This window comes from Grammomys surdaster, unplaced genomic scaffold (genome assembly GCF_004785775.1).
Source record: "Grammomys surdaster isolate TR1022 unplaced genomic scaffold, NIH_TR_1.0 125574, whole genome shotgun sequence".
In the NCBI taxonomy this organism is placed as follows: domain Eukaryota; kingdom Metazoa; phylum Chordata; class Mammalia; order Rodentia; family Muridae; genus Grammomys; species Grammomys surdaster.
In genome coordinates, this window is record NW_021620421.1 from 139406 (window position 1) to 159831 (window position 20426).

At 45.0% G+C, this 20426-nt stretch overlaps 1 protein-coding gene across 1 annotated transcript in view; it reads left to right on the top strand.

Moving 5' to 3' along the window:
• Positions 1-20426, top strand: part of LOC114638329 (receptor-type tyrosine-protein phosphatase T) — a gene marked incomplete at its 5' end in the record, with an annotated part of 162875 nt that overhangs the window by 126806 nt on the left and 15643 nt on the right. Inside the window, 6 exons of the mRNA XM_028786753.1 lie at positions 1983-2099; positions 4899-5053; positions 8466-8601; positions 10831-10980; positions 12804-12977; positions 16823-16954. Coding sequence (XP_028642586.1) covers positions 1983-2099; positions 4899-5053; positions 8466-8601; positions 10831-10980; positions 12804-12977; positions 16823-16954 — 864 coding nt within the window. The remainder of the gene's footprint in view (positions 1-1982; positions 2100-4898; positions 5054-8465; positions 8602-10830; positions 10981-12803; positions 12978-16822; positions 16955-20426) is intronic.

Consider the following 20426-nt stretch of genomic DNA (forward strand, 5'->3'; position numbering starts at 1 on the left):
CTATTCAGACTGTCCCTCACTGTTCAGACTGTCCCCCACTGTTCAGATTGTTCCCCACTGTTCAGATTGTTCCCCACTGTTCAGACTGTTCCCCACTGTTCAAACTGTCCCTCACTGTTCAGACTGTCCCCCACTGTTCAGACTGTCCCCCACTGTTCAGACTATTCCCCACTGTTCAAACTGTCCCCTACTGTTCAGACTGTCCTCCATGGTTCAGACTATCCCCCATTATTCAGACAGTCCCCACTGTTGAGACTGTCCCCACTGTTGAGACTGTCCCCCATTATGCATACTGTCCCCCACAGTTCAGACTGTCCCCTACTTCCAGCTGTTTCGACTGTTCAGCTGTTTCCCCAGGGAATAAGTCTCAGGCTGCGGCTCTAGTGAATAACAGCAGCTGCCCAGGATTTGAGCATTCCAGCCTGGCACACAACACATTCCACATTTTAAAATGAATATGAATTTTTCTGGTGCTGGACTGAACAGAAATCAGGCAACTTGGGAGAAAGAGCAGTTTCATAATGGAACTCCTAGTGGCCAACATACACACACACACACACACACACACACACACCATTATATTTATGGCACAGCAATTGCACAAGGCAGTGTTCCTGGTTGTGAGTCAGTCTGGGTTTGCTCCTCACTCCATTCCTTGCCAGCTGTTGACTTTGAACAATATTCTCAGCTTCCTCATGTTTAAATCACCACCTGTAAAATGTGGGGGAACATATTTTCTAAGGTTGTGGTGACATATAATTAACATCATACACTCAAATAAGTCATAGAACATTTAATAGGCAATGCTAAGCAAGGTAAGTATCTCCTCTCATTAGCTGTAGGAGTCTGAGGCTTTTTCTAGAAGGTACTTAGCTCCAAGGTCTCAGAATCCAGCAATGTCCATTTTCCTCCAAACCCTGTTGCGCACTGAGCGTTCCCCCAGAAGTGGGTTCCCAGGGATGCTAGCCTCCAGGATGATGAGTGAGCAGAGGGTTCCATGGTTAAATACGCTTGGGAAATGCTGTGTCCTCTGCCCCGTTGGAGAGTCCTAAGATACTTATTAATAACATTAGCACCTTTGAGGAACTAAGTCATCTTTTACCAAAGTAGCTTGTTTAACTTTGTAGAAACAGCATTTCCCAAACTCATTTGACCACAAAAAAAACTCTTTTTGTTTTGTTTTGTTTCTTGTTTTGTTTTTTTGTTGTTGTTTTGTTTTGTTTTATTTCTGTTTTGTTTACCTAACACCTATTAGCACCCAGCGGAACACACTCTGGGAACTGCCACGCTAGGCCGTGCTGCGTCCCCCGGAATGGTAATAACGCTTTTGTTATTTTAAGGGGGAAACTACGATTTCTTTTTCTCTCTGTGGAACTCAAGAGTCAAACATGGGAAGGGCTTGCTATTAGCATAGATACCTACCGCTGGGGCAGAGAGTAGTGGTACATCTTCCCTTTGAGCTCAGGATTGTCTGTCTCTTCCCCAACGAAGAGCCTTTCTCCTTCCAGCCCCCAGGGACCACATCTTCATAAGGACCCTCTCCTGATCGCTTCTGCTTCTCCCTCCTTGCTGTTTCCCCACTTGAATTTCTCAACCTTGCTCAGATGATAATGCTCAGCAGCTCCAAGCTGACACAGCAGGAAACGAACAAGTCACCAATCTCCAGTAGTATTATTCATCTGCTAAGTGGAGATGATAAACCTCCCATCCTACCTAGTTCTTTCAGATGGCTTAGTATAGCAAGGCACTGGAAAATTACAAGGAGCTCTAAGAGAAGATAGTGCTATTATTATAATGGCCCCAATGACTCTGGCAGTGAGTTAGGCCCTGCACAATTTGCTGATCCCTGACCACTGAGTGCCCCATGGGCTGGAATGCCTCCAAAATCACCCTTGGGTTTATTTGGATGGGAAAAACCAAAGGAGGTGGCTTCTCATCTTCTGCCCTCTCCTATCCTCTCCCTGTCTTTCACTCGGCCACAGGTGAAGTGTGTCCGATACTGGCCGGATGACACAGAGGTCTATGGAGACATTAAAGTCACCCTAATAGAAACAGAGCCCCTGGCAGAATATGTCATCCGCACCTTCACAGTCCAGAAGGTAAGTTTCCCTTTTCTTGGGAAGTCCCTCTTTTAAGCCAGTTGGTTTGTTCTATTCATTCAGACAGTATAGAGCAAGGGTCTCATTTGTGCCCAGCTGGTGAGATACAACAGTCAGCACAATAGACTTTGTAATGGACTCCTCAACTAGAGAGACAGACAAACGTCAACAGACAACATAACGGAATAAGGATATGATACGTTCTTATGGAAGCTATAAGGTACCAAAGGATGAAGGCAGAAATCTACAGGGGCACAAGAAATTTAAATGTACCCCATTATGTACCCCTAAAGCCAAAGTAATTCATAGAGAAAATTAGGCTCCAGTCAAGGAAAGGGTGGGAGGAATAGTAGCCTTGGCCAAAGGTCAAAAACATGTAGTGTGGAGGGCAAAACGACGCCAGCATTTCCAAGGCTGGGAATCTAGCCTAGGACTGATCACAAACCAGGGGTGATTTGGTCCTCTGGTTGGTATCTGTCGCTATCTGGACATGTGGGAACACTATAGCTTGACAGGGGGTATTTTGTTACTGACATCTAGTGGGTGGTGGCCAGTAGTGCAGCTAAATAATCCACAATACACATGATAAGGAATTATCCAATCACATGTCACATCCAGGAGTGTCTAAGTTGAGAGATGCTGGCCTATACATGTGTGCTCCTGCTGACTATGGTCATGGTATTCCTAGCCCAGACCCCAATAGAGAGAAATTACAGCCTGCAAGGCGTGATGAGGAAGTAGGATCTTTTCTTGTTTTGTGGGGTTTATTTTTCCTCTCTTAAACAATCCTAAAGGAAATACTATAAGGAAATTTCACTTACAAGACCTCATGAATCTCTGAGGAGTAATACCATCGGCTTCTCCGTGGTATATGGATAGGTGGTCAGCAAACTCTATCAAAAGCTTTGGCACAATATTAGTTCCTGTACTGGAAACCCAAGAATTGCAAGTAGCAGTGGCTTCTACTCCTGGAGTAAGCACAGTTCCACCAGTGACAGCAAAATACAGGTCAGGAGGGCACAAGCCAGTGTTGGAGCGGTTCTGCCTCTCCTCCTATATCCCTGATTCAATCTGGCTTTTGTCCCCTCCCTCGTAGCCTTTCTCTGCCTCTCATCTTGTTCAATCTTGGTTTGGGTTTCCTGAAATCAAAGTCCATATCAACAGGAATTTGAATGAGTTGTGTATGGAGAGGGGCCTTGCAGGAGAAGGGCCTGAGGGAGTCAGGACCTTCATAGGCATGCTGCTCCAGCCTGACTCCACAAAACAGGCTGGTTTAGCACTGGAGGGCCACATCCTGGGAGAGCCCTCCATTCTAGGCACACTGGGCTATTAAAGCAGCTAATACCTCCACCTTTGTATCAGATGGAGAAGGCTAACTATCCCCAACCAACCCAAGGATGGGATACAGGTCCGGCTGAGGGCTGTCCTCTGAAGAAGGGGATCATGAGGCTGTCTCCAACAAGACACACAGGAGCTGAAGATGATATAACAACCCAAGAACCAAGACTGGCTGAACACCAGCACATACCCTGAATCTATCATCCACAGAACACCCACTGGGGGCCTTGATATCCTAGGTCCCTTGAGATAGTCAGGGCTTTGAGTGGGGTTCCAGGACTTCAGGCTTCAACACCTCCCATGCCCCACACTCCAGTCCTGTGATCCTCCTAGGCTGCCTTCTACATCTCTCCAGCCCCGACTTGGCTTTTTTGTGACTGTGTACAGTGCTCTCTTTAGTCTGTCATAGGGATCTCATGCATGCTGCCCCTCTGTGTCCTCGGGGAGGTAGGGAGGCTCATACATACAGCAGCCTCGTAATAATGAGGCATGCAGGCAGTGGAGCCTTATGGTCAGTGTGTCAACCATCCCCTTACTGTCTGACACATTCTAAACCTTGTTTAGCTTCACATCCCTTGTCTATAACACTGAGGTAATAATAGTATGGCTGACTTGAGGATTAAATTAATAAATGCATAGATGTGGTCAAAGGGGTGACTGGGACATCACTGGTACTTAGTAAACGCCAGCTGTGATTTTCAGTATTTCTTTCCCAGATTTTAGTCAAAGATGCCTCTTCTAAGAAGACTTCTCTGATTTCTCCTCATCTCCAATCATGTTAGAGAATTCCTTCCTATACTTTAGTACAGTGGTCCTCAACCTGTGTAATACCATCAGAAATATCAAATATTTACATTAAAATATATAACAGTAGCAAAATTACAGTTATGAAGAAGCAATGGAAATAACCTTATGGTTGAGGGTCACCTCAACATGAGGAGCTGTATTAAAGGGTTGTAGCATTAGGAAGCTTGAGAACCACTGACCTAGTAGATCTATTCATATAGAAGTCTTCCTTACTCAGAGAGGTCATGAGCTGTTCCAGGGCCAGGCACTGTGGCTTAAATCACTTCTTGAAAGGGACTAGCACATGTCCAGGAAAAGATGACCCTTGGTGAGGATTGCCTCACTTGAGAAAACAAATAAGATAGCTGTATCCTAGCTGTAGCTAGGAAATGCTCTGAATGCCTACTGAAAACATGCAAGCAAAATACTCATACACATAAAAATACATAAATATGTTAATTTATTTTTAAGACGTTCTCCAAGAAATTACTGGTTTCACATTTTCTGAAAGTAGCTGAGCAGAGTTACTGTGAATTAACACCCATCCCCCCAGCAAGGGCCTCATCCACCCAGCAAAGGCCTCCTCCCCCCCCCCCCCCCCCCCCCCGCACCACATCACTCTGGGAGAGTAATGAAGGAAGCAGGTGAAGGAACAGAGGCCCATTCTCTCCTCAGAAAGGCTACCATGAGATCCGGGAGCTTCGCCTCTTCCACTTCACCAGCTGGCCTGACCATGGTGTTCCCTGCTATGCCACTGGCCTTCTGGGCTTTGTCCGCCAGGTCAAGTTCCTCAACCCCCCAGAAGCCGGGCCTATAGTGGTCCATTGCAGGTGAGTCAAATCTACAGCCCCATCCTTCAACCAACAGGACCTCTGTGGATTTGCTCTATGGGTGAGAGTGATACTGTCTTGTCTCAGGGCCTTGGTTTTTTGGCTTTAAGACTCCTCCTCCTCCTATGGCCCAGAGCCTTGCCACCTTCTGAGGAGACCTGGATCCTGAGGTTCAGCAACAACAGTAGTGGTTAAGTTACTGTTATGGTTGTTACCCCAAGGGACACAACGGGGCTTAGCAGCACCTGATATGCCTGCCATGTATATCTGCCCATATCACTTCACTTTACATCCAACCTTGATAGGTGAGTAATATTCTTATCACTCCCACTTTACAATAGGGAAACTGAGGCACAGAGATGATAGAGAGAGCTGGAAAATGTCAAAGCTGATATTGTCAACACGTTCTCTGGGGCTTCCTAGCAGCAACTTGACATGGGACGCCTTGGTATAAGCATGTGTCTCTTCACTCTTATTATTTTTAAAAATCAGTTCCAGGCCTGCAGGGCCCTTAATAGAGAGCAAGTGGCCAGCATCAGGTTCCCCTTATTACTGAGACAGGAAATTTTTAGCTTTGACCTAGAAAGTCACTTTGAACATAAGTGTCATTGGATCCTCCAAAATGGAGATGAAGTATCGTGTCAAGGGCATCTGGAATGGGAAGAAGGTAGATGTCCAGACCTGAAGGCCACAGAGTCTGTGTCCCGCTCCTTCCCACTATCCCTCCATTTCGGTATGACCTTGGGCTCAGCATGTCTCCTCTCACCTTGTATGACTCAGCCATCTCATCCTTCTTGGCAATGTCTGTGTCAGTCAAGAGGCCAGAGGAGACTCTGCGAATGTCTCAGAGCCAGCCCCTCCCTCGTATAGCATCCCTCTGTGTTCTCCACAGCTGTAGATACAAAACCAACCACACGTCACAGGTAAAAACTGAGTTTAGCCGAAACCTCTGCACTGTGAGCATCTGGCATGGATTCTCTGCTTTGCCTCTCTCTCATTGCAAAGAGCAGAAGATCCGTGAGCATCTAAGCTGGGTACCTAGCTCCCAACAGCAGCCAGAGATCAGAAGGGCTAGAGGTAGGGCGACAATGGCAAGTAGTCATGAGACCCTCTGCCACTTGCAGTCCTGGGTGTGGTGGTCTGTGCCTGTATCTCCATAGCAAGCCACTGTAAAGTATTTAAGCAGAGTGGTACCTTCTCCTGGGGCTGTTATGGTTTGGCTAATGCACACTAAGTACCTGAAAGGATTCCAAGCCACTCTCCCAGACTCTTACCATCATCCTACACCCCAGACAAAGCATAACAAATACTTTAGGACAGTAAGTGTCTTTTAGTAATCTTCCTATCCCTACTCTTAATCACGGCATCCAGAGCATCATGGATGCCCGATAAATATTCGTGGACTATAAGTAGCCAGGCACAAAACTAAGCAATTTACATGCAATATGCTTCTAAAATGAAATTTAATGTAATTTACATATGCTGTACTATTAATGCTAAGAGGTATATGGCCTGTTTCATTTTATGAATGAGAATAGTGAAACCCAACGAGATGAAGTCATTTGCCCAAGGTCACACAGCTAGTATGTAACAGAGCCAAGATTTAATCTCGGAATCTCAAACTCCATGTGTTTAACTACCAGTTTATTCTAGAAAAACAAACAGAAAACAAAATACATACGCACATGAGTGTGCATGCACACACACACACAAAGTTCAGACTTTTCAAAACCTCTCCCAGGAGGCAGGAGCTGAAGCTCACTAACACCAGGCACCTTATTCACTGATACTGGAATTGGAGCCAAGATTCAAATCCAGTGATACCAGTTCATTCCCATGAAATATATTGAGGATGAGGCTTTGGGAAACAGATGAATGAGTGACTATCAATCCATCCATCTATCTATGTATCTATCTATGTATCTATCTATCTATCTATCTATCTATCTATCTATCTATCTATCTATCTATCTCTACATCTATCTATCTATAGAGATAGAGACAGAGATAGAGATCCCTTTCCAATCTCCAGATCCAGTTCTGTTCAATTCTTTTTGAAGGTTCCGGAGTTGCATGGGGACAGGTATTTCCAGGCAAGATTAAGTCAGACTGGACTCAGTTTGAACTATGGCAATTTATCACAAATGAGGACTGCTTCCAAGGGGTCTGGTTTCCAGACCACCATTGATGCAGACCCCAGATGGCCATTGCTTCATGGCCGGTGTTACTTTAGCATCTCACTGATTTCCACATTGTTAGACAAAGACATTTGTTTCCACAGGGTAAGTAAAGTGTGAAACTACCATCAGTGTGGGATTCCTTCACAATCTGTCCTGTTTTTCCCTTCCAAAACTGTGCACAGTACAGACCAGCATTCTGTGATTCTGCTGTATTGTTTTAGAGCCGAGAAACAATCTGGGAAGATCTATTGTGTTCCTGGTAGTTTTGTGGAATCCTCTTGCTGTTCTGTGTCTTGACTGAGATTCTCCTGTTAAAGCTTGTCAGTAATGAGAAACTGATTCTCTATTGGGGAACCTGGTGCTTGATGCCCCCATCAAGGCTATTAGCTGCTCTAGTATGATGATGTGTCTGATTCATGACCCTGAGGAAGCCATCACAAATGGGTCAACTGCAGGGCCTTGAATTGGAGATTTCAGATCTATTCTCTGCCTTTGACACAGCTCAGAGCTCTCTGGTCTCTGTCTCACTCTCTGTATCCATCAACCCATTTCTTGATATGAGAGAGAGAGAGAGAGAGAGAGAGAGAGAGAGAGAGAGAGAGACAGAGACAGAGACAGAGACAGAGACAGAGACAGACACACAGAGAGACACAGAGAGAAAGAGAGAGAGAAACAGACAGAGACAGAGAAACAGAGACAGAGAGAATAAAAAGAAGGGAGAGAGGACAAGATATGTTTACTAGGAAGGCTCCAGTATGCCAGACACACTACACATCTTATTAAGAAAGGTAGCAGATATTCTAGATTACCTCAGAGAACTCTCAGCTCTCTCATTTGCCACTCTTTGACCTCAGGCTACAAGTTCTGTATGCCTCAGTTTCAGTGAGATGGGATAAGAAATTTGCCTATCACCTTTTGGAAAGTCCAAAACCAATTTTGGAAAGCACTTGTACAACAATGTGTTGTACAAAAAGTACTGCATAAGCATTTGCTATACACATACAACAAAATAAATCCTGAAAACAGCCTCCAATAGTAAGCATCACTCTCCCATCTAATAAAGGAAAATGTGATCACTTGTTCAGCATAGCACAGAAATATTAGGGTCCCAACCATTCCATCTGACTTCTGCAACACACTGCCTTTCAGCAAGACTTTTGAGATAGGGCTAAATGGTAGGGGCCTTATCATAATCCATCGCATCCCAAGATCCCACCCAACTTCTCTTCCAGTGCTGGAGCCGGGAGGACTGGCTGCTTCATTGCCATTGACACCATGCTCGACATGGCTGAGAATGAAGGGGTTGTGGACATCTTCAACTGTGTGCGTGAGCTCCGGGCACAGAGGGTCAACCTAGTGCAAACAGAGGTTAGTCCTGGGGCCCTGAGCCAGCTAGTTACTTAGAATCTTGACCAAGGAGAAGCATAGTGGGACAGAGGTTCATTATGGAGAAGTCCTGCACAAAGAGATATGCCTGTACACCTATTGGTACAGGTTGCCTATGTAGCTCGCTATGGTAAGATGTCCAGAACAATGCTGGCAGTCTGTGGTACAGGAACTTGTGGAAGCATTAACCATTGAATTATCTATCTCTATGGTAATCCAAGTAAGACTGAATGACAGTTGTTAGAGATGGTATTTGAGCCTTGAGTGAGGGGATGGAGAGGGAGAGGAAGTATTGATACTTATGGAATGCCTGCTTTATGCCAAGAACTCAGACAGACCTTAATAGAAATGGCTTAATCAGCATAGTGATATTTTACATTTATTTGTTTCATTTTATGTATCTAAGTGTTTTGTCTGCATGTATGTAAGTGTACCACATGTTTGGCTGATGCTCCCAGAGGTCAGAAGGTCCTGTTGGATCTCCTAGAGCTGGAGTTACCATGGTTATGACCCACCATGTAGGTGTTGGGACCCAAACCCTGGTCTTCTGCAAGAGTAGCAAGTTCTCTTAACTACTGAGCCATCGCTCCAGCCCAAAGTTCTTGAGAACATTGGCTTGAGCTAAAGGCTGAGGCATCCTAGAAAGACATACATAATCCTTGCCTTCAAAGAAAGGCAGACACCCAGGTTTCTTTCTGTCTAGCTGGAGAGCCTGATGCCTGAGGATAATACAACTAAAACTATCTGAATTGTCACCAACAATGCACCAAGGAGTATGCATTCTTTGTATCTAGGATACTTTCCCTGTTCTCCACAGCCCATGATGTATCTCCTGCTCATATCTCCATTCTATCAGTAACTAGGACATTGAGAAATTATATACCTAAGACTTCACTTCGATAAACCCTAAGACCCATGCTCTTTGTTCTGAACCCCTCTCTCTTGTTATTCAAGTTTTCTGTCTATCCTACTCCTGCATAACTTGGGTTGCTGTTCCACAGCAAGTCAATCTTTTGGTTATAGTTAAGGCTGTAGATATCCTAGCAGATCTAGAACCCATGGGAGCTGCACCAATATCAACCCTGCAAAGGGACTTACCAGGGTTTTAGGTACAACAGTCCCTGCAGATGCTCATTGAAAGTTCCATCATACTAGAATCTACTGCAGGCTCTGAGAGAGCCCATAGGCTAATTCTCAGGTCTTTCTCACTAGAACCAAGATAACCGTGCTGTCTGTGCTCAATCCCATGCCTACAGAAGGCAGTTGCTTTAGGTAGAGTCAAAAACATGGCCCTCAATGTCAGGCAGGGAAACATTTAAATATAAATGCATCATGATACATCCCAATGAAAACCACTTTATTTAAAGGGGCCAAATTTTTGTCAAAATAAAAGCCTCCCAGCAAACACACTAAAGACCTAGAATTGATAATGAACATATGCTTGGTAGATTTAAAAAATGCTTAATGGAAAGAAGAAAACATGGAGATATAGTAAAGAAGAAGAATTTCATCAGAAGAGAAAAGTGGGTCCCGAGAAGCAGGATGGAGAGGATGGGGCACAGATTTTAGGATCAGACCCTGAGATGCACCTTTCAGCACAAGCTGTCTCTTTGAAGGCAAACCCAAGACACTGTAGTTGTTGAGTGTAAAGTGGGATAGGACAGAAACAAACTAAGTGTAGTTTATTGTGCTGTAACATCTGAAACCCAATCCTGCTGGTAACCCCTGAGAGACAGTGTGGACCACATTTCTCTAAACTGTCCCATAGAAGAAAAGAAGAACCTTGGGGTTTTACCCCCAACTCTCCACCTGTCATTTTTTGTTTGTCCTAAGCATAAGACTAAGTACACTCTGGGAAGTAGGAAGAAAGCCCCAAGCAGAGAAGAGCAGGGTTTTTGCAGCTAGCATCTTTGGAATGAGTGCTGATGATGTGAGTGGAACCCCTGAAGCACCTGTGATGGCATGTGTTCACATTTCTCATCCTTATCAGTGACTCTGCTGTCCCGTCCTGTACTAGGGAGAAATACACTGTCCAGCTCAATCACTGTAAAACACTGGTGACTTAGACCTTTGGGTTACAGGATAAAGACTAAGGATTCTGCAGTATAAATCATGTCTTTCTTTGTTGCTGCAAGATTCATTCAATGTGGATAAATGTTCACAGGCAACTGTTCTCACTGAAGCCTTCTTCCCCTCCCCTTGACCTTGCAGGAGCAGTACGTGTTTGTGCATGATGCCATCCTGGAAGCATGCCTCTGCGGCAATACGGCCATCCCTGTGTGTGAGTTCCGCTCTCTCTACTACAACATCAGCAGGCTGGACCCACAGACCAACTCCAGTCAGATCAAAGATGAGTTTCAGGTATGGACAAAGCCGATGTTCAGGGACTTGGTTGCTCTGAGTTGTCCTAACAAATTCCCACAGCCTGGGTAACTTACTTATCAGATATTTGCTTTTCACATCTCTGAAAGCACTGAAGCCCAAAAGCAAGCTAACAGCAAATCTAGTATCTGGGGAGAGCTCAGACACGACTGAGGTTTGTGAGTGGCTGTTTCCTTACAGTTTCACAAGGTGCGTGTGTTTTTTCATAGGGACACTGATTCCCAGATACCTCCTCATATGCCCTGCTGGGAGCTGGGATAGCAGATTATGGGGCAGGGTGCAGAAGGAAACGTGTGTGTGTGTGTTTTCAATCTGTAGTAATGATCCAGGCAACTTGCAACTTGAAGTACATATTATGAGCTTTTCTTGATGAGTTTGGTATGTGCTAGTGTGTGTGTGTGTGTGTGTGTGTGTGTGTGTGTGTGTGTATCTGCAGTGCCCAGCAGCTGTGGAAAGCTTTTCACACCATCAGATTGCATAGTCATTAGCAACTATTAACCAATCACTCAATGATGGCTGACATTTGTTTTTCCGCTGTGATTATGCTATTGAACCGAGGTCTTAGTTAATTCTTGTTGATGTTGTGGAATGGACAGAAGTTTATAAGCTGGTGTGAATTTCATGCTTCTTTGAATCTGGAGGGACTGTAGCCTCAGTGTTTTCTCCACAAATTCCATTCCATGGACTCAGGATTTTGTTGGAAATGAAGACTCTTGGGCCCCACCCAAACCTACTGAATTACAATCTGCAATTTAACAGGATCTCTGTATGCATGTTAAGCCTTAAACCATCTCTTAGAGCATGGCTCAGATATCACAGATCCACACTTTTGGAGCCAGGATGTTCAAAACTGCAGCTTTGGGTTGAGAGGCCTGAATATGAATGGATGGAAAAATGAATGAATGAATGAATGAATGAATGAATGAATGAATGAATAGAAGACACTAAAGTCCTGGGCATAGCACTGACTGAAAAGCTAGAGCACAGCCCTTCATCCTATGGCCAAGACCATGACAAGTCTGGCCAATGGTGTAGTTTGAACTGGGCAGAAGGAAGCAAGTAAATCCCCGGCTCATACTAGTCCAGTCAGGCTGATATTTTAGGACTCCTTTAAACAAGTAATCTTTATTGTCTCAGGGCAGGGACAGCATGCCAAGTGTCAGAGCAATAGAAGGCACACAACCCTGGACATTCCACATAGGATCTAGTCTATTGGCTGGTACAGATCTGGTCCCTAACTTTGTAAGACTTACTCTACAGAGCACAAGCCTTGCAATTTTGTAGACCTTCTAGTTTGCCCCACAAGGCCCCTTATCACCTTGAGCAGTACATCCTAGCATCTGTCTATAGTCTTTCCATGTTAACACTGAGAAGAGTCCTGGTAAATCACTTCCTTCCTTCCTTCCAGGGCATTTCAAGTGGTGTTTAACATTCATTAGAAATTCTCCAACCCATTCCCCACCATATGCCCTTCTGGCTGGCCCTCCCTTAATGCTGTGCTAGCACAGTTGAACAACAGTTCAAATGGTTGGCAGGTGTTGTCAGCCTGTGGCTTAGCCTGTGTTTGGGCATGCTGCCCCTGCAGCCTTGGCATCTTGAAGGTGTTGCAAAGGCTCCTGGCAAAGACTCTTAGCCCAGAAGTCCTATAGCAGCAAGCAGGAAATAATGGAATATCACTGCCATGGGAGAAGCATCGGTTTAGGGAAAGAGGTGGCAGAGCCAAGCTTGGAGGGAAGATAAGATAAACTGAGGTGTCAGTTCCCTTAGATACAGTCTCTTCTACTCACCTTTGTACCCCACAGACACTCAACATAGTGACACCTCGTGTGCGGCCTGAGGACTGCAGCATTGGGCTCTTACCCCGGAACCATGACAAGAATCGGAGCATGGATGTCCTGCCTCTGGACCGCTGCCTACCCTTCCTCATCTCAGTAGATGGAGAATCCAGCAACTACATCAATGCAGCACTGATGGATGTAAGCTGAGCCCTGGCAGGAAGCCCTTTGGGAGCCATTACAGAAAAACTGCTTTCCTAACATGAAGATGGCTGAATCCAGAGCCCAACTGGCCACCTTGATTCTAACAGCTTCCTCAGTAGCATGCCCCAGAAGGGAACTGTTCCCTACTGTGGTTTGAAATTAAGGAAATGTTCTGCCCCAGTGTTCCATGCCTCTGCCTCATTTGCCTTGCCCCTGTGTCTTTGGGCATTTTCTGGCTATCACAATTGCACCTTCGGGGTCTGCAGATGCTTGCAGCAGTGTAAACCAAGGGCATTCCATGCAGCAGGAGAGACTAAGATACTGAGGAAGATGTGCTCAGGCTGTTCCAGAGAGCTGATGGCAAAGCTCCTAGATTCCACTCTTGAATTCATCAATTATCCCTCCCCTGTTTGTTTGATCCACTAAGACTCATATGACCATCTTGGCTTCTAAGGCTCAAGACCAAGAGCACTATTGCCTGATTGGGGATGAGCAATTCCAGGTTCTCCTCACCTTTCCCCACTGTGAGGTCATGGTCATCCTGCTCATGCAGTGGTCCAACTATCTCACTTACAGACAATAGAGTATTCACTTCCTGGATCAAGACCATTACTTCTCTGACCTCTGATTGTTCTGTGTGTTCTAAGTTTTGGAAACAAAGAAATAATCCAAGGTCAATTCCCAACTAAGCTCTTAAAAAGCCTGTCCTGGCTTCAGCTCACAGGTGCTTACATTTTCCTAGCTGAGTGTAGAAGCTGAGAGTTGTGTCTGGATCATGTTAAGTAGTTAGAATTGCTCAAAGAGGAAGAAAGACTTCTGGTATTAGCGCAAGGCCTTCTAAGCTCTCCCTCTCCACCTCTGTGTGTGTGTGTGTGTGTGTGTGTGTGTGTGTGTGTGTGTGTGTGTTTGTCTGTGTGTATGTGTGTGTATGTGTGTGTGTGTGTGTATGCTATCTCTATCTGTCTCTGTGTGTCTGTCTCTGCGTATCTCTCTCTGAGTCTGTCTTTGTCTATCTCTGTCTCTGTGTATTTCTCTGTGTGTATGTGTATGTGTGTATGTGAGTGTCTCTGTGTGTCTGTCTCTCTCTCTGTGCATTTCTCTGTCTCTGTCTTCTTTCTCCTGTGAGTCTGTCTGCTTATCTCTTTCTCTCTGAATCTGTCTTTGTGTCTCTGTCTCTGTTTATGTTCTTATGTCTCTGTCCCCCCAATCTCTGTCTCTCTCTCAAAGCCACCCCTATCATTATCCCCCATCCTCCTATCATCCTCTCTCTGCTTTCTTCATCTAAGCAAGAATCAAGGAAGTTCCTAGCCTCTGCTTTGCAGGTTAGATGCTGCCTGGAGTCAAATGCCTTATGCCAAGCTCTGATTCTGATTGTCTTCTCTTTGTCCACAGGGCATTTCTCTCGTGAGTCATCACTGAGGCCTTTGCCTTTCTTATATTAAAAAAAATCCTTATCTGTATTCCAGTTCAGTCTGTGCATTATCTGGTAACCATAGCAGCTTTGCCTCTAGCAGAAAAATATGAAGTCCTCTGGGTTAATTTTTAATGTTTCCCTTGGTAAAGGATGATGTTATCCATGAAATGGATTGCTGGCTGATCCCTGAAACCCGGCAGGAGCGCAGATCTTGAACATATTTTCAGATAAGACTTTGTCAGCCGTGCTGGTCTAATAGAGCATTTATCACAGAGACAGGGAAAGCAAAGAAAACTAACATTCTCTGCATGTTGGGCTCTGGACTTGAGTTGTCTCGTCGGCACTGGAATATTACTCTCCCCATTTTTTTTTTTTTTTGAGATTTACTGAGGGTCAGCGTATTTTTATTACTTGTTCAAAACCAACTGGCTTTGAGATGGTGGCACCAAAGACCCAAGCCCCATGCCTCTGTCTTGAAAGCCTGGGTTTTTAATTTAACTTAGTTTTATTTTATGTATACAAATGTTTTGTCTGTCCTGCAGAGACCAGAAGAAGTGTGTGTATGCCTTGTGAACCTCCATGTGGATGCTGGGAATTAGACTCAGGTCCTCTGGGAAAGCAGCCACTGTTCTTAACCACTGGGCCATTTCAATAGCCTTAGCCTGTTTTTTGTTGTTGTTGTTGTTGGTGGTGGTGGTGGTGGGTTTTTTTGTTTTTTGTTTTAGAAATGTCTGAAAAGCCATGCTAACATAACCTTAGAGCTTTGAGACATTTAAAGGGTCTGTCCCCCATTACCCCTTGTTAGACCATCCACTGACCAAGAGAAGGCCCTGGGAAGCAGGAATACCTAGTGTAGACATAGTAAATATGTCTACAAGGCCTTGCCATGGTATTTCTGAGTCTCTGTCCTTCTTCTCTCCCTGTTTCCTTCTAGTACAGCATCTCTGACTCCGACCTAGACCAGCTACCTTGAAAATATGTTGAAACAATGGCTGATTTTCAGACCTCACAAGCTACCAATAAAGTGGAGACACTACTCAATCTTTCCAAATATCTACCCCTGGGGTAGTATGTCACATGGGGTCCAAATGAAGTTCTGAAGCTTACACTGGACTCCCCCTCCCCACCCTCTGGGCTTCAGTGTCTCTGTCTATAACACAAGAGCAAATTAATATATTTAATAATGCTGTGTTGTCATTGATTCTAATATGAAATTAATGTATTTACCCATGCTAGGTTGTGATTGTGTCTAGTGTGTGCCACCTAGACACACTGCTGATGCTGAGGAGGAAAACCTATGTCGGGAATGTTTCTACCCTGCAGTCAACTTGCTTACTTGTTTTGTTTATTTGTTTGTTTGTTTGATTGATTGATTGATTGATTGATTGGCTTGTTTTTGGTTTTTTAAGATTTATTTTTATTAGCTTTGATTATGTATAGGTGTGTATGTACCTGCAAGTGGATATGCTCACATATACGAGTGTGGTGCCTCTAGAGCCCAGAGGCATCACATCCCATCAAACTGGAGTACAAATAGTTGTGAGCTGCCTGACCGCGTGCTGGGTGCCAAATTCAGGTCCTCTGGAAGAGCAGCAAGTGCTCTGAACCACTGAGCAATCTCTTTAGCCCTAATTGCCAAGTGTTGTTTGTTTGTTTTTAATTTACATACCACATACATCATATGACAACCATCCCTCTAGATTTGTTTCGTTTTCCAGAAAAAGAGCTTTGAAACCATCCAGATTTACCAGCATTTAGTGCCTGACTCCCTACAGTGATATTTAAAAATTAGAATGGATAACAAACGGGGGGGGGGGGGGGACAGCACTAGATGAGTGAGCACATGGGTGAGTCATATCTTCCGAGGTTTGACTCTGGGTTTGACTCTCAGGTCCACATGACTCTGATGCCTGGCTGCCTCTTCTGCTTCGTGGGCTAAAGGACACAATGTCATCTCTGGCCAAGCTAGCTCAGCTCTCAATCTGTCCCAGAGACAGGAGTGATTCCTGTAATCTGATGCCTCTCTGGAGCCATTGGTCCTGTCCTCGGCATCATAGGCACAGGAACTTGTGGGATCTCTGATATGACAAGAGGTATTTGGGCCAGAAGTACAGTAAACCTGCATCCAGGATTTTCCATTTCATATTATAATGATGATTTGCTGAGCTCTGAGACATAAATAATTTATTTGGATAATCCCCATCCTTGTGACACTTTCCTAATGAAATGTCTTAGTTTGGAGGAGAATGTGTTCATTATGGGAAGGTCCCCTTTGCCGCCAGGGCACCGAGAGATAACAGAGCAGGCAGGTGCTGTGTGAAATCTGTTTGGCAGGCTCAGGGCCTCTGGCAGCCATCCCGGCCTCATCATGATCAGAATATCACTGATGGGCATATATTTGACTAAACCTGTGTCATTCTTTTGTCAGAGCCACAAGCAGCCTGCCGCCTTTGTGGTCACCCAGCACCCTCTACCCAACACTGTGGCAGACTTCTGGAGGCTGGTGTTTGATTATAATTGTTCGTCTGTGGTGATGCTGAATGAGATGGACACTGCTCAGGTAGGAAGGGGTGGGGGGCTGTGGGACTGCTAAAGGTGGGCCCCTGTGGGTTATGATCGGTATGCTATAGACTTGCAAGGACACTCTACGATGGCCCACTGATGAGCATTGTCAGACTGTGAATACCAGAGCATAACTATTCTTCTGCCTGCAGAGTCAAGGAGTCTCCCACTGAATCCTTCACCAATGACTCCCATAAACTCATCCCCTTGACTATGGGCTTTTTCTAAGTACACCAAGGACAAGACCCTGCTGTTTAAGCCTTAGGCACTGGATAAAGCCTTATTCTAAATCATACAGAGATCAGAAAACCAAGATCCCACACACAACACTGAACATCACCAGCCCCAAAGGCTCCTCGCCATGTAGCCTCTGCCAGCAGAACCTGAAATCTAAACCTAGGACTATTTGCTCCTGACTACCTAGCCAAGCCTCGACTTTATGTCTTAGCCCCTCTCAGTCTTTTAGCTCCTGCCATCGTGTGCCTATACTTCCCCACACCTAGGACATTGGACACTCTCTTGGGACAGCCTCTGGATACATTATGTGGGGTAGAAGAGATGAAGGTGGCCTTTCAGATTTTTGCCATGCTGTCTTTTCTGTGCCTTGAAGGAAACCCAGAGTCATTAGGTATACTCTTGTGTGAATGCTGGCCTTGCACTGGCCTTGGGTGGGAATAATTTTTTTCTAAATGGAATTGAGCTATACTCTCAGCCTTCCAGGAGCTGCCAGTCTTACTACAGAGACAGATGGGCAAGTTATCCCAGGCTCTTGTGGCTATGCTATAATAGAGGTCAGCAATGAAGTGCCATGCTGACCTAGAGCAGGGAGCAATTAATTCTATCCAGTGGGTGAGGAAAGAATTCAAAAGGAAGGTGATTTGGACCTTGAAGGGAACAGGGAAGGGTGATCTGGTCGGACAGGGTATGAATGGCTGGGAAAGGGCTTCTTCATAGAACAACAGAGGTAAAGGCAAGGCAGATGGACATACAGATGCTTGTTTGTAGCCAGCTTCGGTTCCAACATGCTGGGGCTTATCTAGAGGGAAAGAATGAGGTAAGACTGAAACAAGACAACAGGGCTCAGTCAGCAGAGAGGTTCCTGGTGTAGGAGCCTGGGTCTTGAACTAAAGCACTGATAAAAGTAGACTGTTGTTCTTTAAGTGATAGGATCCTTTCCACCACTGAAAATTTCATGCAAACCCAGTGAATGAAGCAGAAGTAAGCACCCAGAGTCTGAGCATGTTAAAGCAGGAGGTGGGGACCCAGAGCACCACCCACACTGTCTCTCATCTATTCTTCATAGCCCTTGGCTAGTTAGTCAGCCACTTGAGTCCCTCTGCAGTATCCAGCCCAGAGGCTCCAGGATAATTAGACAGCCTTTGCTATCCATGGGGGTGGTCCTAAGATTTCTAACTTGTGTTAGAAAGTGGAATCTAGGACCAGAGAGCACAGACATAGAGATCAGAGACTGGAAAAAGATGTGACTTACGTTCAGAGACTGAGAGGTGGGAGATCTGAACAGAGGAAGCAGCTTGAAGGAGACCTGGGGCTAGATGGGAAATCATTTCCAGTGTGAAGTCCACAGTTCAGGGCACAGCTGCACATGAATGTGGACGAGAAGTCACAGATGGTGGCAGGTGGCTTGTCTGGGTGATCAGACATCCAGGAAGCACCTGGCCAAAATGGAAATGCAGGAAGATGGGAGGGATGAACACAGGCAAGAGCAGAGTAGAAGGGGCGTAAAATGAGTATGTGTTGGAACGTGCCCATGAGAGCTATCCAGAAGAGGTTTCCTCTATTCACACAACCCATATTTGTGGAGCATCTGCTACTGCTATTTGCTGGAAGCTATTCTAGGTTCTTGGAATGTATCAGTGAACAACACAGACAAGGTGAAATGAGAATATTCCTGACTCCCGTGCTCTTTCTATTCTAAAGGGGAGAGACTAACCATAAACAACAAATGCTCTATAAGGAATTCAATCATATATTGAGACCCGATGACAAGGAAGCATAAATGAATATTTTAAAACTGCATTGGGGCACAGATGTACTAGGATAGTCAAGGAAGGTCCTGAGAATATGTGAACCCAGAGTTGAAGGAGGCCAGAGAGCAAGCCACATGTTCCTCCCAGGGAACAGTGTATCCAGGCAGTGTGGTAGGAAAATACCTGATGCTCTCAAAAACAGCAGAGTAATTTGAGGCCAGAGCATGGTGAGATAGCGAGAGTCAGTGGTGATATGAGAAGTGTAACAGGGTTATGTGCCATGGGTGACCTTAGTCACCACAGGGAGAACTTGAGACTTCACTCTGCAAAGGATAGGGAGACACAGAAAAACTTGGCAGGAGAGTGACATGATTTGACTTGTAAAAGTATCCCTTTGTCTGCTGTGTTGAAAATGGAGGGAGGGAGGTGATGATGGTTTTTCATAACAAAAGCAGAAAATACATTGAGTGGCAATAAGAACAGTCAGGCACAGATGATGGTGGCTTGAGCTGGCTAGTAATATGGAGTATACATGTATCCCAAAGGTAGGAAGACAAAACATGCTGTCTGGTTAAAGATAGGAGGTAAAGGATGATGTCAAAATCCAGGTCCTAAAGAACTAAGGGTTGAGGAGAGAGATAACAGTTGAAAATAAGGTAAATCCCCCTAAAAGAGAGTTCTAGAAAGTTCTAGAATCAGACATTATCACCATCTGCTCTACTGTTTGGACAAGTAAGGTAACTTACCTTTATAAAGTGCGAACAAGGTGGAACCTATAAAAGCCTATTTGCACTTCTTAAAGTTGTAGTTCAATGGCAGAACAAGTGACCAGCATCTGGAAAGCTCTGGGTTCAATCTCCAGCCGAAGGATAAAGGTCTATTTGCTCTCTCTCTTTTTGTTAATCCAACACCCCCCCTTTTTTTTTTTTTTTCAAAATTGAAGCTTGGGAACAGAATGAGAATTGTGAAAAAGCTTACTTTGGGACCTATAATATCAAGGTTGCTGACTCTAGCTTACTCTTTTAAAGAATAGTCCTTGGTGAATGATCGATCTTTTAGCCCCAGATGTTGGCACAGCCTTTGAAAATCAAGTCTCTAAATGTAAAAACATCAGGCTCAGAAGTACCCCAAGGTTGGCTGCTCTACACAGCTGGCAAGCATCCCCTGAAACTGGCAGATGAGCGGAGCACTTATTGATATAAATATCACCACAGCAGCTGGGTGCCTCGCAAAAATAAACATCGATAAAGCGTGAGCATCACAAAGGCCACCTACGGCACCTGGAGGGGCAGGTCTTTGAAGTGGTATGAGTATCTGCCTGCTAGCACGCTTCTGCCAAGGCAGCCCTACATGTGGCCAGGCCAGCAAGATGGACAGGTCTGCTTAGGCCCTAAGTAGCTCTCAGTTGCTGCCAAGGGAACTAATGACTCATCCTGTGGTCTATGAATGCCTCTTGGAGAGTAGTCAAACTACAGATGGGAT